This window comes from Anomalospiza imberbis, chromosome 6 (genome assembly GCF_031753505.1).
Source record: "Anomalospiza imberbis isolate Cuckoo-Finch-1a 21T00152 chromosome 6, ASM3175350v1, whole genome shotgun sequence".
Classification (NCBI taxonomy): Eukaryota; Metazoa; Chordata; class Aves; order Passeriformes; family Viduidae; genus Anomalospiza; species Anomalospiza imberbis.
In genome coordinates this window covers 26,121,432-26,142,045 of record NC_089686.1, presented here as the reverse complement: position 1 = coordinate 26,142,045, position 20,614 = coordinate 26,121,432, and the positions used below count along the sequence as shown (strand labels likewise).

Sequence of the window (20,614 nt, the reverse complement as noted above, 5' to 3'; positions counted from 1 at the left end):
TATGTTTTATAGTTAAATTTTAGGCAGGAAGTAATTAGAGGTCCGCAAGCTTGAAATTCATACACTTTTTTTTTAATTCCTTCAATTGACTTTTTACAAGCCTGGCAAAGTATTTGTCAGATGTGGGTTGTATGTTTAAGCTCCATACCAAACTTCCAGATAGAGTAAAAACTCTTTCCTTTTGTTTTGAGAGGTTTTGAATGTAGAAATGGGTAGGAAGTCTGTCTGTTACTGAGGGTCATTCTGTGGCCTATTGTGATGTGCAGAAATATTCACTAGTCAATAATCAAGTACACTGTGGCCATTATGTACTGCACCTGTTGTCCAGATGGGCTAACAATAAACATGACACAGTCAATCATGCTTGCAGAATAGGGTGGACAGAAGGCTTGGGGGGTGTTTCCAGGGTCTTCCTCTGTTTATGTAGACCTTTACATCTATACTATTATGTGGCTGGGTGTATCTGAGTTAGTGCATTTTAATTTTGGATCACTCTGGGAAGTGATACCAAGGGGAGATTTGTGTCTCAAGTTTTAAATTGACATGGCAGCCCTCTTTTTGTTGACTAAGAGGATTATTATTTGACAAAGAATGGAACAAGAAATTTCTACATTTTAGGAAACATTAAATACCGTCAACACTGTTGTAACTTTAAATGCAAATAAAGCTTATTCTTTCTCCTAAATTTAATCTATAACAGGATATTTTTAGAACTATGAGTCATTTATTAGTTTTGGTAATTTTGTATTATGACAAGTTATTGAACACACAATTATGTGCAGTACTGCAATATGAAACATAGAATCAAAACTCACTTTCATTGAATAGCTCCTTTATAAAATGGTTTGGGAGCAAAAGTACTTCAAATGCCAGAAATGTCCGTATCCTATTTCTCTTCTAAGAACATCCCTTATTGGCTGAGCAATTCAGAGAAGGGAGAGATTTAGAGATTTTACTTGGAATTGAATAGGCACCTACTCTGCACACTGTTTAAAATATCCTCCTTTCTTGCTTCAGTATTTGAAATATTTGGGTTAGTTTACCAGCATGCTTAAATTTAAAATTAAACAATATTTTTTTGGATTGAGGTAGGACATACTGTGGGCATGGTTAAAGGTCCACTTCAGTCACAGTTCTCAGAAAATAGTTTTAAAATATTTATTTACTTTTTGGGAGTGATTAGAGAAAATGTATTGTATTAAGTCATCTCCAATAGTCCTTTTATGTTTCATGCTTAAAACTCATAATGCTAAATAATTTAAATTCTGGACATTGAAGGACAAAATTCAGAAATAATAAATCAGTTTAAATATTTTCAGGAGTTGACAAAAAGCCTTGATGCCAGACAGTAGTTTTTGTAAGTTTAATGCAGTTTGATATTAACTGGGAGTATCATATAAGAGCTGGTATGAAATGAGTAAGAAAGTAGTTTCAAACTGGATAGTTAACATATGCAAAAGTGTATGACTAGCGAGTGCTGGTATTTGGTCTCTTGTCTGTTGATAATTACAGACACAAATGTCCAAATTAAGCATCTTGCCTCTGCAGTGTTACTTGAAGTGGTGCTCTGATGCCACTTCCCATCATTCATGTGATTCCAGAGGAAGAAACGAGAATTACTGATGAATGGGACAATGTGAACCTCATGAAGTTCAGCAAAGCCAGATGCAAGGTACTGCACCTGGGCTACAAAAGTTCCCAATGTCAGTACATACTGGAGGAATGGATTAGAAAGAAGCCTGCAAAGCTTTAGGGATACTGGTGGATGAGAAGTTTGGTATAGATCGGCAAGGTGCGCTTGCAGCCCAGAAAGCCAGTCATATCCTGGACTGCATCAAAAGGAGTATGGCCAGTAGATCAAGAGGTTATTTTCCTACTCTGTCCTAGCTCTCATGAAACACCACCTGGAGTTTTGCATCCAGCTCTGTCTTTTTTGTCCCCAGAACAAAAAAGACATTGACCTGTTAGAGTGGGTCCAGAGGAGGACCATGAAAATTATCCTGTGAAAAAAAAGACTGACAAATTTGAGGTGGCTCAGCCTGAAGAATAAGAAAAAGCTCTGGGGGACCTTATTGCAGCTTTTCAATAAAGGGAGTTTATAAAAAAGACAGGGGAAGATTTTTTTTTTTTTAAACTAGGCCCTGTAGTGACAGGATTGTCATAGAATGAGTTTGATTAACTGTATTCTTCTCTCAGAATAGTCTCAGCATTAGTAGTGCTAAGCTCAAGCTGTAACCTGAGAACTAATTAAAAAAGGAATTGGAAACCTTTACTTGGACTTTTTGTGGGATCCTAAGGTGGAACCTGTCGTAGTGCAAAGGCGCATAAATCCATAACAGGAAGTGTTCAAAGCTGGACAGGGCTTTGCACAACTGATCTATGGAGGGGTGGTCCTGCCCCTACCAGGTCCTGCCTGTAGCAGGGGATTTGAACTAAATTATCTTTGATGGTCCATTCCAACCCAAACCATTCTAGGTTTCTATGGAAAAATTGGTGGGTGGTTTTGTCCACAAGCAAGTGCTATGCCTGGTTTGTGGATTCAGTATCCCACTGTGAAGAGAGCTGGAACTCATAAGATGACATTTTGTCATAAGTGTGTGAAGTTTGTACACCATAAAAATGTCTAGGTTTATTTTCTGATGGATAAAAGTAAATTACTGTGGACTTTCTGGAAACTGTCTGGTTTTTATCAATGGACAAAAATAGGACCCCTATGTTGAGTCCAAATTGTAATTATTGTCAACATGATACAATAAAACATAACCAAATTTAAAAATTAATGGGAGATATTATGTTTTCATTAATTGTTATACATATCCTGCACTAATAATATGGATTCTAAGGAAATAGAATTTAAAAGCTGATATTGTGAATTGTATTGTGATACTTGATTTATTGTTCTCTGATGATACATGGAGTAGTATAAATTCACTTTCCTTTGTAGTAAGGACTATTTGAGGAAGAATTTAAATATATTGCTTTCCCAGTGCAGAGAAATTATCATTTTTAGGTGGTTTACCTGAAAATAAGGGTAGGTTGCTACACTTTGGAGCTCCAGTATCATTAACAAACAGGCAAGAGGTTACCTCCCCTTTGATGATAAGTTCTTGAATCTTCGGTGGAGTGAATAGTAACTTCTCTGGGCTGTGAGTTTACTTTGATATTTTTTTACATTCCCTCCCAGATAGGGCTCTTTGGAATAGCGCCCAAGGGTCTGGGGATTTGTGTTTAGTGAGTAAACTCAAATTGTGCTATTTCAACTTTATAAGTATCCACTTCAGTATTTTCATTTGCAGTTACATTGCCTTCTGGAAATTCAGATGCCTGAGAAAGTGATCCATTTCATCTCCCACAACACAGCTTTGGGTCCTCTGATCATAATGAACTTCTTTCCCATAAGATATCTGTGTGGTTGAAAGTGCCAATTCAAGTAAGCTGGTGTGAAACAGGAAAATTAAGGGAAGAAAAGAGAAAAGTTTGAAAAGAAAAGATGACTTGAGGTAGCATAAAAGTGAAAAATATGAGATGGAAAAAGGGTGTGCTCAGACCTTTCCAGGATTTATTTTTTTGTACAATGGGCTCTTGTTCATTAACTATTAACTAGTTAATTAGGGAGTAATATTAAAAAATCTTCTTTAGACACAATATGTTTACACAGCAGCACATGCTAGTTTAGAGACTCGAAGCAGCCCAGCTGTGGTAAAACAGAGATGAAAAAGTTACTTCATACTTCTTCTTGGGAAAGTTTCATACCTTTTTAGCACAGTTAGACCTTATCAGTGGCCACATTAACCCATTTACAGCTAGTCCACATTTGCCTTCATTTGACTATAAAGACATAGCTCAGCTCAAATTATTATGTGCCAGTAGGTCAAAGGAATATTTGAACTTCACGAAACAGGATTAGCAACACCTGTGTTGTTTGTGCAACCAGAGCAGTTGAGTCCCTCTTGCCTGGTTAGATCTGGTTAGAGATAATCTAGTGGTCACAGTAAGTGTCAGCTAATTGGTGAACATAAGCAAGACACAGCTTTAAAATAATATTTTGATTATCCCTAATTCTTAGTTTCAGTTCATATTCTTCAAAGTATTATTTCCATTATTACAAGTGTTTTGATTTTTAGTCTATTTCTGCCATTCACTTTTCCTTTTAGTCATAACTTTTTTTCTGAAGCCATCATTCACCAAAATAAGCCTTTCTCTTCAGAAACCATTTGTCCATGAACTGTTGAAGCAGTGTGTCTTTTCCTCTTCCAGTCATAAAAGTGCCTCTTCATTCCTCAGATCCTTCCTCTCCTGTAGAAGACAGACTCAATATTATGACAGAATTATTCTTAGAGAAGTTTGAAACAGAATTTTTCAGTGATACTTCTGAAAAATTTGGGGCAGTATTACTCAATAGTTCTTTTTCTCCATCTTATTTGTAGAGAGAAGTAGAGTATACCTTGCAATAATATTGCATTTGTAAGGCAAAGCCTTTGCATTGAAAGACTTGTTTGATAGTATGCACAGAAAACGTGCTGCATTTCTGACTTGTCCTACTACAACATTGTAGAGTGGAATCTTTTTTCTACAAGCAAATTCCTCAGATTTTCAGGTATTATTAACAAAATAAGATGATGTTTGATGTACAGCAGGCAATTTAAAATAATCCTAAACATCCTTAAGCTATCATATTCGGGGAAAAAAAAGTCAGGGTTCAAACTGCCTTTCAGGAGGTTGCTAAAACAAGAAAAGTAGATAAACATTATCAGGAATTACTCATGAGTTTCTCGGCAGGATGTATAAAGGTTGTGGCTGACTGAAAAAGAAGTGTGTTCTGTGTTGAGTTTGAGCAGTCTTCATTCAACTGTGTATTTTAGTTTAAGTATCATATTGTATCATACTTCAAGAAAAATAAACTTGTCCATTAAATTAATGAGCTTAATTTACAAATTACGTAGTTGTGTAAATCTAGTTGTTCAGAGGGACTAAGCACAAGAAATATGTTTAAGAATTAAAAGGTGATATTGAAAAGCAGTAAAATACAAGAAGAATTTAAAGGACATTATTTCAGAAAAATCTCAGCTCACAGGTTGTTGAATTATTGTATCAAGCAAATTTCTATCTTTATAGCAAATGCATAATACTTGTATTATAATAGGTGTAATATAAATTCTGATGAATGAGACAATGGGAACCTCAAAATATAATACTTGTATTATATTAGGTTGGGTATGTATAATAAAAAGTAATTCTTGAGCTAACCAAATATAATACGTTATCAGTATTATAGTAAAATTCTTAAGAAAAAAAAATGTTTATCAGTGCTAATAGAAAGTGCAAAAGAGCTGGTTTAAAGACAGTGTTATCTTGCAAAATAAAACTTTGCTCCCAAAGTCAAGGTAACCATCTGCGTCCATGTCTAGTTCAAGTACTGTGTGGGGAATGAATTCTGATGCCTTTAAGTTCATTTGCTAAAGAATACTCAAATATCTGGCTACAATAACGACCTGAAATTTTATGTTTAAGGTGCTCAAGATCTATTTTGAATGCTGAATGCCTTGCTTTTCCTCTTATAGTCAGACAGGCATGACTTTTTAAGGTAACAAGTGTGAATCTTAGGTATGATATAATCAAATAAAAGAAATGTTTTCCCTCACTGCAGAAAGAATCTTGAGCTAAATTAATTCCTGATGCTAATGAATGCGACTCTGATGAAGTGAATGCTGTGTCTACGCACATCTCCTTGGCCGTAGAATTGGCTTCCTGTTTTCTCACTACTAAGCTCTCACTTCCATTACTATTCTGTCTTCTGATTAAATATCCCTTATATTTCCCTGTTAGGCATTCTTCAAAGGCAAAGGAAACTGGGCTTTTCTCACATGACTATTTAAAAAGATCCTTCAGTAAATGAAGGGGGAAACACCTTTTGATGGAGTTGATAATAATGTTAACATGTTAACTTATTTCTAATTTATTTCAAGCTCATTTATAATGAATGGCATGAATTCTTTTAACCTTAGCAAAAACTTAAAGGGTACATCATATTCCCAGTAAAGATTTAACTATTCTTCTTACTAGTCATTGGGATTTCCAAGAGATTCTGTTTCCTTAAAAACTGCTGATGCAGATTATTACAAGTAGTAGTGCACTTGTATACATATGCATTAAGAATACAATCCAAAGTGCTGGAAGTGCTGGAAAATCTTTCCCACAGGGGCTTTGGATCAACTTTTATTCATTTTTTTAACAAGCATCAGTGCTTTTGAAAAGACGCAGTTCCATCTCCCAGTTGTCATGACTTAACCAGTATTCTAAAGTGTCATACTACTTCCTCTGGGGACTGCTTCATTAGGACTAGGGGATTTCCATTGCAGCTTATGCATGGTCATTTTTCAATCCTCAGCAAATCTAAAATGCTATTTTAGTTCTTATTAGAGTTCTTGATGAAAATTTCTAGTGAAAAATGGAGAAAATTTTGCAATAGATTTTATAAACTTGTGATTCTACTACAGATGGTCTTGGAAATCTCCTTAAATTTCTTCAGTTATTTTTTGAAATCACCAAATTCTCTATAGTTGCATTTTCTTACAGTCTCTCTTATGAACAGACAGCTGGAAGACAAGTAAAAATAATTTACTAGTGGCACAGTTGGTTCTTACCAGAATCCTCAGTTAATTACACAGTTCAGCTTTGCCAGCTGATAAAGATTTCTTCCCTGAAATTGTGGATTGATTTCAGGCTTGTATGCAGTCTCATTTAATTTACGAATCTTCATTAAATCTTTTCTGACTACATCACAAAAACACAAAAAAAATCTACAAACAAATCCACCACCTACATGTGACAGTCACAAAGCCAAGTCTATAGAAGTAGTAAAGCTCTAAAGTCACCTTAGAACCAGAAACAACATTAGACAGTTGGATTCATTTCAGTATGTCACTTAATTTGGTAGAATAATGATGCGTTAGTAAGTAATTGTCTAGTTATATCATAGCTGGATTCGATATTCCAGCAGTGGGTGTGGTTCCTACATTTGCCAACCGCAATATTTGATATACTTTCATATTTTAGTGTTCATTTAACATAAAGAGATCTGGGTTTTTTTCAGTGTTTTTCTTATCTGGGTATGTGTATGGCAGTTCTTTTACTTAGCCTGTAAGACAGGAAAAGGTGAGTATGGGAGAAGTGCAGGTGATCAGGACCTACAATGGCTTATGTCATCTGGCACTGGGTTTTCTTTCTCACTTGCTACCATGTAGTGTTCTGTAGCCCCTGTAATGAATTTAAATGACTTCTATCAAATGTGAAATTTGTCTTATTTTTAGTGTATGATACTGAGTGTGGAACATATTACCTAGTTCACTAACATCTAAAGCTGTTCATTTCTAAAATTACAATCCACTTGCTGTCAGAAAAGGCTAGATGTATTTCTCAAGGAATTGCTTTAGTGGGTGGTTTTAGCCCTATAGCAAATGGTTGGCTTCCTGTGCAGACACTTGGCAGGGATAGCATAGTCCTCGCAGCATACAGTAGCCCATTAACAGTGGAATGTTGCAATCTTCAGATACTGTGGATATAGCAACAGAAGTTCATTGATAGAATAAAAGTTCATAGAAAGAACTAGATAGAAGCTACTAGTCAAAGCATCTTATTAAGTGTTTTCCTTATTCATTTACTTTTTTGTTACCACAGGTGAAATAAGTAATTTTTTGTCTGACAGGAGTTGCATTTTTTCACTGAGCACTGAAAAAAGTTAAGTTTGTCATTAAAACAATGCAGTGAGCCTACCAAATAATGGGAGAAGTATGGCAGGAAAAGGGGGCTATGCAAGAAAGCAAACCTCAGTATAGAAGGGTCTGGTAGGGGAATCTGGATATGTTTCAGTGTTAGTGAAAACAGGGAAGGATGTGAATTACAGCTTGCCAGTTTTCAACACGCCACTGTCTAAGGCATAAAAAGGCAATTGTATTGGCTCTAAGGAGCAGCTCGCTGTTTTGTTCACAGAATATTCTGAAATAACATTGCCAAAATTTAAGACAACAAAAGAAGTGGAGACATAACAAAGCAGGATTTCTTCTTGACTTTCAGAAATATATTACACCTTGCTTCATGTAGATAGAACAGCTTTGGGTCGCATTGACATACTAGTGGCATGTGAAAGCCCTGTGGATGGATGGAGTGTTAGATTGGAAGTAATAAGGTTGTGCCTGACTTACCTCCGCATTTGTAGCAGATGTTACAAATGTCATAACATGAACCTTTGGGATCAGACTGGAAAAAAAAAAAAGCAAGACAACAGATGTAGGCCTCTTAGTTTTATCAGCAAGTATGGTCTGACACTATATAACACTGTTCTGACTTGATGTTAATACCCTGTCCTCCTCCTGAGAACAGAACCAGTGACACTAGCCATTTCTGTAGCATTGGAGCTGCAAAGGGGTGGCAGCAGCTTTCTTTTCAGAGGAATTTTGATACTAGTTTAAAAATAAGACAATAGAACTATTATTCCAGTAAGGGTCTTACTGTGATATCTGAATAAGTAATCCAGACTCATCACTCATTTCTTCATGCTATTGTAATGTTTATGCATTTTTTCTGCTGGTAGAGCCAAATCTCTTGAAGTGGACATTTATCTAAAGGACTGATAAATTCCTAGATTTTAAAGCCCTTTATTTACCCCACCTTTGTGTGTCCCTCTCCCTTGCCTCACCCATCTTTCTTTCCTTTATCTCTTTCTCTTACATACTTCTGTAGACTTTTTCCTGATCTTTTTACAGCAGATGGATTTCCTGGGAAGCCCCTATCGCACTTTAATTATTTTTCTTCTCCTGCTATTGATTTGAATTGAAAGTATTTGTTTTATATTTTCTGTGTTGTCCTCTATGTGTTGGAGAATGTATGAAGTTATTAGTTCCTTCTCTGTTTCTCACTAGTTCTTGCCGGTGTTCCTGAATTTTATGGGAGGGGAATGAAATGAATGCAGGAGTATGGGCCCTTGTATTTTTTGCCCTGTGCTTCAATTTAAAGCAGGGGTGATTCTGTCTGCCACATCACTCCCTCAGGTGCTGCCATTCTTGAACTGGAGGCTTAGCCCTCTCCCAGAAGAATTTCATTGTCAAGGAGAAGAGTGGGGGTTCTCCCATGAAGAATTTTAATCACCCTGTCTGTAGCCCTTTTGAAGGAGGCACAATAGTTCCTATAGTAACTACTACAGTGTGGGAGAAAGGCCAGTGCTCCCGCCCAGCCACAGATGGAGAACTCTCTTTGCTTAGATGACTGGAAATTCTTGCACAGCAAAGATTTCATCCTTTACAGTGAACAGAAAAAAAAAATCTCTGAAGTAAACTCTTAAATGTACATGTGCTAATTAAGAAACAGTGCTAGTTATCAAGGAGAGAACACAAAATATACTTATTTCATCGTTGGCATTTCTAATTTTAAGAAGTTCGGCAAAGAGGGAAAAAAAAGAGGTATGTAGGACTTAAGAAACTTTGTCTCCTCCTCCCACCCACCCTACCCCCACCCCCTAAAGAACACATCCTTGGGAGGGAGCAGACCAATAAACCAAATGAAGGTAATTGGAAAAGGTGCAGGCTCCTAAAACAGATGAAAACTTACACTATGACAGTCACTTATCTTGCTTTTTTTTCCATTAATTTTGACTGTTTCTCAAGGGAAAGACATATTATGTCTTCAAATCCAATTATTCCAGTTCAATTAACAATTAATTTTCAATTAATATAATAACTTCTGCTTTTTGACAACATTTAAATTTGATCAATTTAAGTTATTGAAACTAAAAAAGCTATTAAATGAAGTTTAAAAGTATTAAGCAGCTTGAATTTGAAAAGCAAGTTTTGCTAAAAATTGTTTTAATTTCTGGAGCTTTTTCAGAGATGAACTACTGAAAATAATAAAGCACACGTGTAATTGTGTTACATAATACTTTCATTAATTAACCGGTACATTCTTGGCAACTAGTAGGCTACTCCATGGAAAACTTAGGTTTACTTTCTCAGCCATGGATTCCTCAGTAATGAATTCATGCTCTTTACCAGTGACCAGAAGACAGATATCTAGAATATGAGGCATTCTTAGACACAAAAATATATATTTGAAGTGCTGTTGTTAGCTTTGAAAGTTGATTATCATATATTGCATTATACATCTTACATGTAGTCCTTTGCGACAAATTTGTTCTGATGCTTTATTGCTGTGATACTTCTTTGGTAATGGCACAGTATTAATGATTCCCATAGCTTTACTAAACCAAGATAAAATACCTTTCCACATATGTTGCAGCTCCATCTAAGATTTATTTCTTCTTCCCATCTGTGAAGGTGGATAAGAGACCTAAATTTTGGATCATATGATGACTTACAGTGAGGTAACTGGTGACATAATTTAATTTCTTTGGATACCCTTTCCAAATCAGAGGGCAACACCTCTGCTTACATCATGCTGTTCAAATCTTATCTCACTTTAGGTCAGGATTTGAATATACATCTTGTATACCAGATGTCCTCAACTTCTAGACAGAGGGGGTCTCTCTTACTGGAGATTTCTTTCAAAACTTAGAATCAGTCTTAATGGGATAGCAAGGAACAATCAATGGGAAAAATATTCATCAAAAGGTATTAAACAGGAAGTAATTATTAAAAAAAAAAAAAAAAAGCTTCTGTGAGTGTTAGCATGCAGAAATACTGGAGTGTCAATGTTGATTATACTTCATCCTTCCCTGAGACTGAATCTTCTGTTGTTCAGTTTAGCCCTGCAGTCAGTGTCTCTGTCTTTTCTAAAACACAGCTTTAAAAAATTTCCAAATTACTCATTATGTGTCATCAGAAAGCCCCAATATTTCAAGATGACAATGCACCTCTTCATGTAAAACCACTTTGATTGCCAAATTCACCTCCATTTTCTTTCATGAACATTTGGAGTTATTCATAGAAATCACAAAAGATACATTTTCATCTAGAATCTACACTACACCAAGGCAAATATATTAGAAATTGTATTGTTACTTCTATAGATCTTTCTTTTTACTCTGAAACAAAAAAAAAATTATATTCTGGGAAAGAATATTTAAAAGATAATAGCCACACTCATGCTATAACTGTTTTGCACATACAATCATCAGGCCACTCTGCTTCTTATGCTCTCTCATCTGACACCATCATGTTGATATCATGTTGATACCTATGGGGAAAAATCATCATGTTGATACCTATAGGGAAAAATACTAGCCAAGCCTATGTGAAGCTGCTGTGCAATTTGCCTGATATGGTTACATATTTTGCGAATAAAGCTGGTAATTTTTTTTTTTTTTGGTGGGGTGTTTATAAACTTTCATATTTATGTAGATCTGCTCAGACTTTGCTAATTAAAGTCTGACTTTATTGGCAGTCATAATTAGAGCTCTTCAAGATGAGCTCTGTTTCTTTTTAATTCTTCAGACAGCAGATTGCCTAAAAGGTTGTAGTGCAGTGGCCCTAAGCCCGTCTCTCCTTCCAAGTGTACAAAATGTTCTTCTTGGAAAAATCAACAAAATTAAATAAAAAATATAAGGACTTTGAGGCTAACTGAGGAAAACCTTTTAGGAGTAAATTTTAGGAATAAATAAAGGTTAAGGAAAATGAATTTTAAAGTAGAGTTTAGTTTTTAAACTATGAGTAAAGCAACAGAATTTTAAAACTCTTTGTTTGAATTTTCCAAAACTTTCCACAAAAGCGTGTTATGTTGAGGGATGTCATGCAAAGTCTCACAGGATTTTTTTAGGGGAAACTGATAATTGTGCTCATGTGCTGCTCTTCCATTCCTAGTGATCAAAGAATACTGCTTGTGCTTTATTAGAACTCTGTCTTCACCAGTGGAAAGGCACAGTGAACATCAGTCTCTGGTCTCTAAACACACCTTAGAGCTGTGTTTAAGTGGAAATCCTTCCTCTTCAGGATGCATAGAAATCTTTGTTGGGCAGTCTACATTTTCCTTTTCCACGGTTTCACACTTTTTGTAGCACGATTGCAAATGCTCTTGAGGTTGCATTAAGCATGCTTAGACTGCCCCCAAGACACTCTGAAAGGGAGGTGCCTCTTCCTTCACCTCATGCATAGCCAGATTAGTCATTGAGGGAGGAATTTTAAAGAGGAACTAGTGAAGAGTTAGAATTTTTTAGTTTTATGGAATAATCTCATGCCAGGAATAGACATATCAGTTTGGATAGTAAAGGTCATAGTCCAATGCCATGGAAAATAAAATATTTTCATAGACAGATTCTTCTGCTCCAGCACTACAAGGTGCACTTGTGAAAGCAATCTTTCTATCTTCTTGTCACTATTAAAAGTCAATATTTAGTACAAATATTGTTTCAACCATCTTTTTGATTAATTTGTGCATTCAAGTGTTAAACATTGTCAACTAAATATAGGCAATACAAAATAAGACCCCATGTGAAAAAGTCTATTCAGAGATATTTGTTTATACCACTAAAATAGGAGAAGCTTGTAAGAATTTAACCTGGGTTTGGAACTTGTTCCATTGTGACTCCTTCTTGAGTTTGGTACACATGCTTCAGCCTTCTCCACATCCTAATTTCCCCTGCTTTCTGTAACTCAAAAGAAGAAATTTATTTCATGCATTCAGTATTTTGTTTCTATAAAGAATCTGCATTTAAAAGGGAATCCACATTTTTAAAAAAGATGTGCATCCGTACCTTTAGGTCTGTGAAGGTCGCTGAGCTACTTTGATTTATAGATTTTGTGAAATAAATCTTAAATCTCTTGCTTTTCAAGTTTTCTGTGAGTGGCTGAGCTGTGGCTGCTGATGGTTCCACCCACAGGGTGAGAGATTTAGATGACTAGCTGTGGCTTGTGTGATGGAAGCCAGTTCAGTATTTATAGCTTATGTTTTGAAATTTTAGAATAAAATAACATTGGGCCTGCTTTTTAATCCAAACATTTCAGTCTATGTCTTCCTTTCATCTATTGGCATGCCAACAATTCATTCAGTACAAAGAAGAGGTTTTGTGCTGTGACTGGACTGTGAGATTGTCATGTTTCTGAAAGGTATCAATGTGGTATGCACTTATATACCCAAAATAGCATATTTCTTCTGCTGCAAATAGATATTAAGAAAATGTGAAAGTTCAAGTAAAATAATAAGACAATGAATCCAGATGATTAAATAATTTACGTTTCCCTTGTTCTATATTTGTCTCAATAGTCTTATCTCATTCCTCAAAATATGAAGAATTTAGAAGTTATGGAAATGCATGAAATAAGGTACATATTTAATATTTATTAATTTTTCAAAAAAGAGTTGCAGCATGGCTACCAGAAACATAATTGTTTTCTGTGTAACCTATTATCGTGGTTGTAAAATTAGGAACCATCATAAGAACCCCACATCACCTGACTAAGAGCAAGACACATAAATCCAAGTGTTCTAGTGCTATGAAAATGTCAGTGAACTGAATGGCATGAAAGTACTACAAGATATTTGTCTGCGTATATACTTGCCACAAGTACGCAGTCATCGATAGAGGACTTAACTGACAGATTTTAAAGCTGAGATCTGACCCTCTCTTGTTTTCTAGTTAACTCACTCACCTTAAAGTGATTTCATTTGAGGTATAGAATTGAAGGTCCCCATTGTGAAGGACTGATGTCTTACCTGTAAGTGTCATTTAAGGTTCGAGATACTGTTTTAAAGAGGGCTGCACTGACTTCAGGCACTTCATTCAAATTATGATACTTAAATGCTAAAAACCCTGCAATTGACATCATAGAATTGGATTCACTATGTAATGGATACACTTTAAAATGGTAGAGGATGGTAACGTAAGGATATAAGTAGGAAATAGCAAATTAATTGAAAGGTAAATTCCAAATGTTGGTGTGTTCAGCCAACGTGTGTAAAACATGACACAGTCTAGCTGGAAAAATGAAAGGACCTAAGGGGTTTCAGGGAGGGGTTACAGGTTTAAAGGTTGGGGGATTTTTTGGTCTTTACAATGCTTGAATGGAGACTACTATGAAGCAATGTGTGGCAAGCCAAAACTGAATTTGCTTTTTTGTTTCTGATAGATTATAAATGAAGTAACTGTACAAAGCACCATGCTGACAAAAATCGTGATCAGAATACTGAAAATCTTTACAGTGCCACATATTTTGTTTAGTCCTTCAACTTAAGATAAAGTTTTTCTAAGAAATACAGTCATGAAGAATTTTCTTTCAAGGTGTTAGAGTCTATGTCCTTGAATATGAGAAAAGAGGAGGACTTAGAAATACCAGCTCTACAGCAGTCTCCATTTGTAATAATGAGCTATTGCCTGAATCTATTCGCTATGAAGCCACCTGTTTGCTCAGTATAAATAGCTTAGGATTTCCTGCGAGGAAATTACATGAAACGTCAATAAGAAATGATATTACATTTTTAGGTCAATATGACTATCATTACTTGGCATTTATCTTTTCCTACTGATATCACATTTGGCAGCCAGTATCATAGACAGCTAAGAAATTGTTGCTCTGTGTTTTGTTTCCGTTCATGTTAAATTGGCCTGTTCAGTAATGGCAGTCATTCATTCTGCTTGTTTTAGTGGATCCTTGATATTTCATTTTTCTTATCATACACTGTAAAGACGGCAATACATAAAGATGGACTAGTGTTGTGACGGTTTCAGAAGCATTAGTCTCTCATCTGGGTCTTGGGATGTAAATGCTTTTGTACACAGCCTAGATGGGTGCAGAATGAACTTCACCTCTTCTCTCTGCTGTGGATATGCCAGATTTTGTCACTAAAACAGGAAAGGGAGCTTCCTGCAGCCCTGTGCAGTCTTTTCTGTGCTCTACCTTTCTCTGATCATGTGGGAAAGGTAGTTTAGGCCTAAGAAGTAATATCAGCTTACAGTAGATGCTTACATTTGGTTATATGCAGACTTAATTTCTGGCTTTGTGTTCCTGGCATGCAAAGTTTAATGGAATATTAGTTTTGTGATTTCTCAGCTTTTTTTTGTAGTCACTGCTGCCTTTGAAGCATAACTACCTATTACTTACTTTGTACTTTATACTATATAATTTAGAAGCTGAGGTTTCAGAACCTATTCCAGCAACTAACATGGATATCTGGGATACTAAAATACTTCTCTGCACTCAAGAGAACTTTATTTTGGATACTAGATGTATTTACAACTGTTGGCTTTTTCATGTTGTGTCTATTTCATTTCAGTCTCAAATAATATGTTCAGATAAACCCCCCAGATAAACTAATAGAATAAACTTCTTAATTCATGTGTAATATTTAGTTCTTATTCCCACATTTCAAAACATTTACAATATGTGTAGCCTCTTTTTCAATAGTATTTTTCACTAAATTCTGAATGCTTTCATCACCATAAGCCTACAGGGATTTGAGATATATCTGAATAAATAGATAATTTCCAGATTCATTGGACACTTAAATAGATTAGTTTTTAAAAATCTCTTTTCTCATCCTACAAATTTGAGTCTTAAATTACATATTAAATTACCAAATTTATATACTATGTAGAAGGCAAAATTTAAATTAACACTGGTGTATTTAAGGGATTAATGTCAGTGATGAGGATGCATGAGAACTAAATGTGCAGACCTTGCAACATAACTGTTTTTTATTCAGTTATAGGTGCCCAGCGCAGGAGAAGTCCCAGTGCCCTTGCCATTGAAGTATTTGAATCACATTTGGGAAGTCATATTTTACAGGTAAAAAAATGGCTTTTCCAAGAAAAATCAAAATATCTACCTAGTCATATATCTGCCAATAATTTGAATAGTATTGTTGTCAGCACTTATATTGATAAGTTTTTTTTTTGTGCTCATATTTCTTCTATTTTGAAAGTCCATAATTGGGAGAATGTTGATGACAGGCAAGGCAAGTGTTATTTTAGCTGAATCACAACATTTTGTTGTTTAGAATTGTGCAGTAGGTGTTTGCTTGCAGAACGTCCTTATGTATTTGTGTGAGTGTGTGTATTTTGTGTTGGTGATTTGTCTTATGTCGTGTACCAATTTAGGGCTGGGGGTTTTTTCCCCACTTCGGTTTATGAGCACTGTTTTTCTCCACAATATCCCAGTTGTCACAATTATATATCACAAATTTGGAGCAATCTGCAGAGGTTAAAAATGAATAGAGGCATGCCTTTTAAGGTGTCCTTAGCTGTAGGCTGAAAACTGGTCTGGTATTTGTCAAACAAGCTCATCACATGGCACAAGTCATCATATTCCAGGAAGAAACTGAAAAACAATGACCTGATGGAGAAATTCTTGTGCATGATTTATTTTGCCAGGGTTACTACAGCCTTTCTTAGACTGAAGTGATCAAATGTGGAGTACAAGCAGTTAAGAAGAAAATATGATGTGCTTTGCAGTAAGGCAAACCCAGCCCTATGGAAATAAAACCCACACAGTCTTTTCTAAGTGTGGCACTGAATAACTGCTGTTATTTAGCAATGTACACAGCTTCTCAATGCAAATATATTGTCTGGTGTATTATCTTTTGAGAGGCACGAGGAGGTAGATTAGGATATTATCATGAGAAATATTCCACTTAATTTGAAATGATTGAGAGCTACCTCTCTGCACTAACTCAGCTGTGGTATTCAAAAGCACTATAGATAATGTCAGAATTTTCATATCTTTATAAAGTAACTAAATGCAGCAAAGCAACAAAGATAATTTTAGGAAAACATTAAATTAACTAGTAGAATTAATTTCTCTTCGGAACAAGAATCATAAATGAAATTATTTGCTTAGTTGTGCACTCTTGGCAGAGGTTTAGGTCAAGTTTTTCATTCTGTAAGCAAATACCTTTGTTGTAGTTATTGTGTCAGAGATCTGCACCAGTATCTACAGTACTGTGTTTGCATATTAGGCAGGAACACTGCTATGTTGTCTCATACATGTAGAAAAAAATTAAGAACTAGCAGTTTTGTGATATTTCAGTTTATGCAATTTGTCAGTGTGTCGAGTGTGTAAACATATCTTATATCCTAAAGTTGTGTTTTTTACAGTATTGTTTCTAACTCATATATAAATAAAACCCCATTGAGACTGATTTATTTACACTCTTTAGGTATTAAGTATCACTCTTATAGATGGAAATTAAAAAACCTAGGATGGCCGCTTTGAAAACTACTTGATATTTGAGTTTTTCCCTTACTGTGTATTAAAACAATTAGTGAATTTCAACCTTTTATAAGTGAGATTCCATTTATTGATTATTGGGTTTTTTTCTTTTTGGGGTTTTTTTGGGGTTTTTTAGGGTTTTTTAAATGTATTTGTGATAAAGTAAGGTGTTTTCATTATATAATTTCATCATACTACTACTAAAAAGGCCCTGTATTGCACTTGTACTCAAAACTGAGGATTTTAAATCAAAATTACTATGAGTCTTGTATTGAATATCTGTTGAGGTGTGGGCTTTTCAAAGAAGATGATGCTTTTATCAAAGAACTCCCATGAATCCCTCAGTTGATAATAAGAAGTTCCACCCTGATATTTGCAAGATAGACATTTGACGATGGATAAAGGACAGTATGAATTAATAGTGGTGACAGGTTTATCATGACATGTTAAGATTTTATCTTATTTTAGCTGAGCAATCAACACTTGGGAGGAAAACCTGGGTCATGCATTCAAATGCACCACTTCTAAATAGATCAGAATGAACTTCAAAGTACTGCCTTGTGGTCTAATAGGTAGAAATATAATCATCAGAAGACAACATGGTTTTTAAAACAACAGTTGGATAGACTTTGTAGTGGAATACAGTTCTAACATGTTCTCACCTAGTCTGCTGCTCACAGAAATTATTTTCAAATATGTATCATGATAAGTATTGTTTGCAAGTGAACAACCTTGATTATACCTTGGGAACTTTGGTTTGCTATCTTAAGAGTCTGCTATCTTAAGAATTTGAATTAATAGTTTGTGTAATCCCTTTTGCTATTAATATTTTGAAGGCTTGGTTAAGTGTAAGCTGAGAAATTAAGGAGCCTCTCTAATATTTTTATTTTGATACTTCAAAATTTATTGATAGACAAATATGCATAATACAGTAGATTTTGAAAAAGTGGATATAGTTTTTTTTTAAATGAGGTTACAAAACCAGAAAGGGAGGTACATCTTGTGATATTTTTACAGGTACATATTGTGATATCTTATGATACTACATTTTAAGTCTACAAGTAGGTAGTGTCAGTCATATCTAGGTATACATTATATACATTTGTCATGTCTATACATATTAAATCCGTGTGTTTACATATAATGCTTAGTCATCATTGAATGAAGAATGCCTTCCCCCATGATTTTTTTTCTGTTATTAAGGAATCAAATGTTTAAATACTGCTTACTTGATGGTTGATACAGGTACTAAAGGTTTTCTCCCATATGCACTTAAGTGCAGAAAATAGAAAAGTAAAACTCTACCTGTCATGAGAAAAATAAAAGTTAAAAAGTTATTGATATTGGTCTGAGATAGCATTTGTTCTCAGGGCTCATACAGTTAATTCTGTTCCTTTAATTGCAGACTTCATCAACTCCAAAAAAATTAACACACTATTACCTTTACATAAATTCAGAGATGAAAAATTGAAAAAACCCTTGATAATAGGAAATTTAATACTTTTAAAAAGGGCTTCATTTGAGTAAGGCTAGATGCATCTTTGCATTTGTCCTTTGTACAAATCTAGATATACGAAGAGGCTTTTACTTTACTTATGTATGGAATCCAACACTCGTGCATTTCATGTATTTCATTTCGTGTATGAAATCCTCGTGGTGAGAGTGGTGAGGCTCTGGCACAGGCTGCCCAGAGAATCTTTGGCTGCCCCACCCCTGGCAGTGCTCAAGGCCAGCTTGGATAGAGCTCTGAGAAACCTGGGATAGTGGGAGGTCCCCTGCCCATGACAGGGGGCTTGGAACTAGGTGATCTTAAAGGACCCTTTTAACCCAAATCAGTCTAAAATGGTGTAATTCCATGTTAAAAAATGTCCAAGCCACAGCTGATTACTGTATATCATGCTGAAGAGATTCCCAGAGGTAGGTTTGAAGCCAAAGGCACCATCCACTTGGTGCTCGTGGAAAAAAAGACACCACAAGAGATGACTGCTCAAACACTATTACATCAGAATCTTTATGTCAGTGTAATGCCCTTTAAATGTTTTCCAAGTAAAATCACCTGAATTATGAATAGTAGGGTGGGATTTAATGGAGGAGAAAAGTAGATAATGGCAATATGTTAATTAATTTTTGACAAGATTTTTGATTTGCCAAATTATAGGCTTTGTTTTTCTTGTCTTATACATTCTTTTTCTTCTGAAAAGTGGTGTTATAATGAGAATAGATATCTTCTGTTTTATACTTCTGTATATTTATCTGTCTATCTATTATATCCAGTAAAAAAATTATTTCTGGTACCTATTATTAAAAATTTGGCTTAAATTGGTTGTAAAAATTAGCAAGATTTTCATCAATTTTTCAGGATCTCTGGATTTTTTTCCATAACTTTATTGCTATTGAGAAGGTGTGAACATGGGTCACTAACCCCATAGTCTTCTTATAATCAGGAATGATCAGGAAATGTAGAACTAAATATAGAGAAAAGGGAAAGTTAGTGAATATATTTGCATATGCAAATTAGCTTAATTGATACTGCTTGCCTCTACAGGGATTTTTCATTACAAACTGGAGTGCTACATTGTTCAGCTCATATTGAGTAATTTAGTAACTAATGAGACCAGTTTGCACTAATTTGCATATGATAAATGAGCTTAATTGCAGTAAATAACTTGGAGGCATAATTACTTAATTTTCCTGTGTTGCATGGCTTTTAAGTTCACGTATGAACAACTCAAGATAATTTTGCATATTTAAATTAGTTGCTTTTAAAATTCTTGAACAAAAAAGAACACACCTTACAATTTGAACTGTAAAACAATTAAAAGTATAATGTCCATTATTTAAAAAAAAATTAATATTTTGAAAAGATATATTTCTTCCTTTAAAAACATCAGTGCCTTTTTAAAAACTAAATATTTGGAATTAATCACAATGGAGTAGTTTTAAAGTCAGGCCAGGATTGAAAGATGGTATAAGTAATAATAATAGGAGTGTGTATCTGAACTGTAGTGAGCAGTATGCTTTTTGTATTTCTGCATACAAGAGTGATAACTTTCATAATTGCATTCCTTGCTTCAGTAGTGCCTATTCAACCGTTCAGAAACTAACACTTGCATATAGCATTGTGTACTTATGGCATACACAGTAACTTGGACACTAGTTGTCTTAGATTGTCCTTACTGAGCTACCTCATTTTGTGTGAAGAAATCCTTATATTGGGCAGATACCGAAGTGTCAGTGCAACAAAAAGTGTATCCTTTTCTTCATTTTGTGGACATGTTCAATTGTGAGCACTGACAAACTCTTGTGATGTAGATTTGTACAATGAGTTTCAAAACACACAAACAAAAAGAAACAAATAAAAAATAATCCAAAATCAAACTAATTGGAAGACCATAGTTAATTTTTGCCATGTCCCTAAAGTTATTGCTTATTAGATGATTTTGATACATTTGATAGAATTGAATTAC

The 20,614-nt window shown here is 34.9% G+C and overlaps 1 protein-coding gene across 12 annotated transcripts in view; it reads left to right on the top strand.

Annotated features, from left to right (window-relative positions):
- The window catches only part of NPAS3 (neuronal PAS domain protein 3), a 597,093-nt gene that overhangs the window by 286,823 nt on the left and 289,656 nt on the right, over positions 1-20,614 (top strand). For all 12 annotated transcript variants that reach the window (XM_068192942.1, XM_068192941.1, XM_068192939.1 and 9 more), the window contains one exon: positions 15,643-15,725. In XM_068192942.1, coding sequence (XP_068049043.1) covers positions 15,643-15,725 — 83 coding nt within the window. The remainder of the gene's footprint in view (positions 1-15,642; positions 15,726-20,614) is intronic.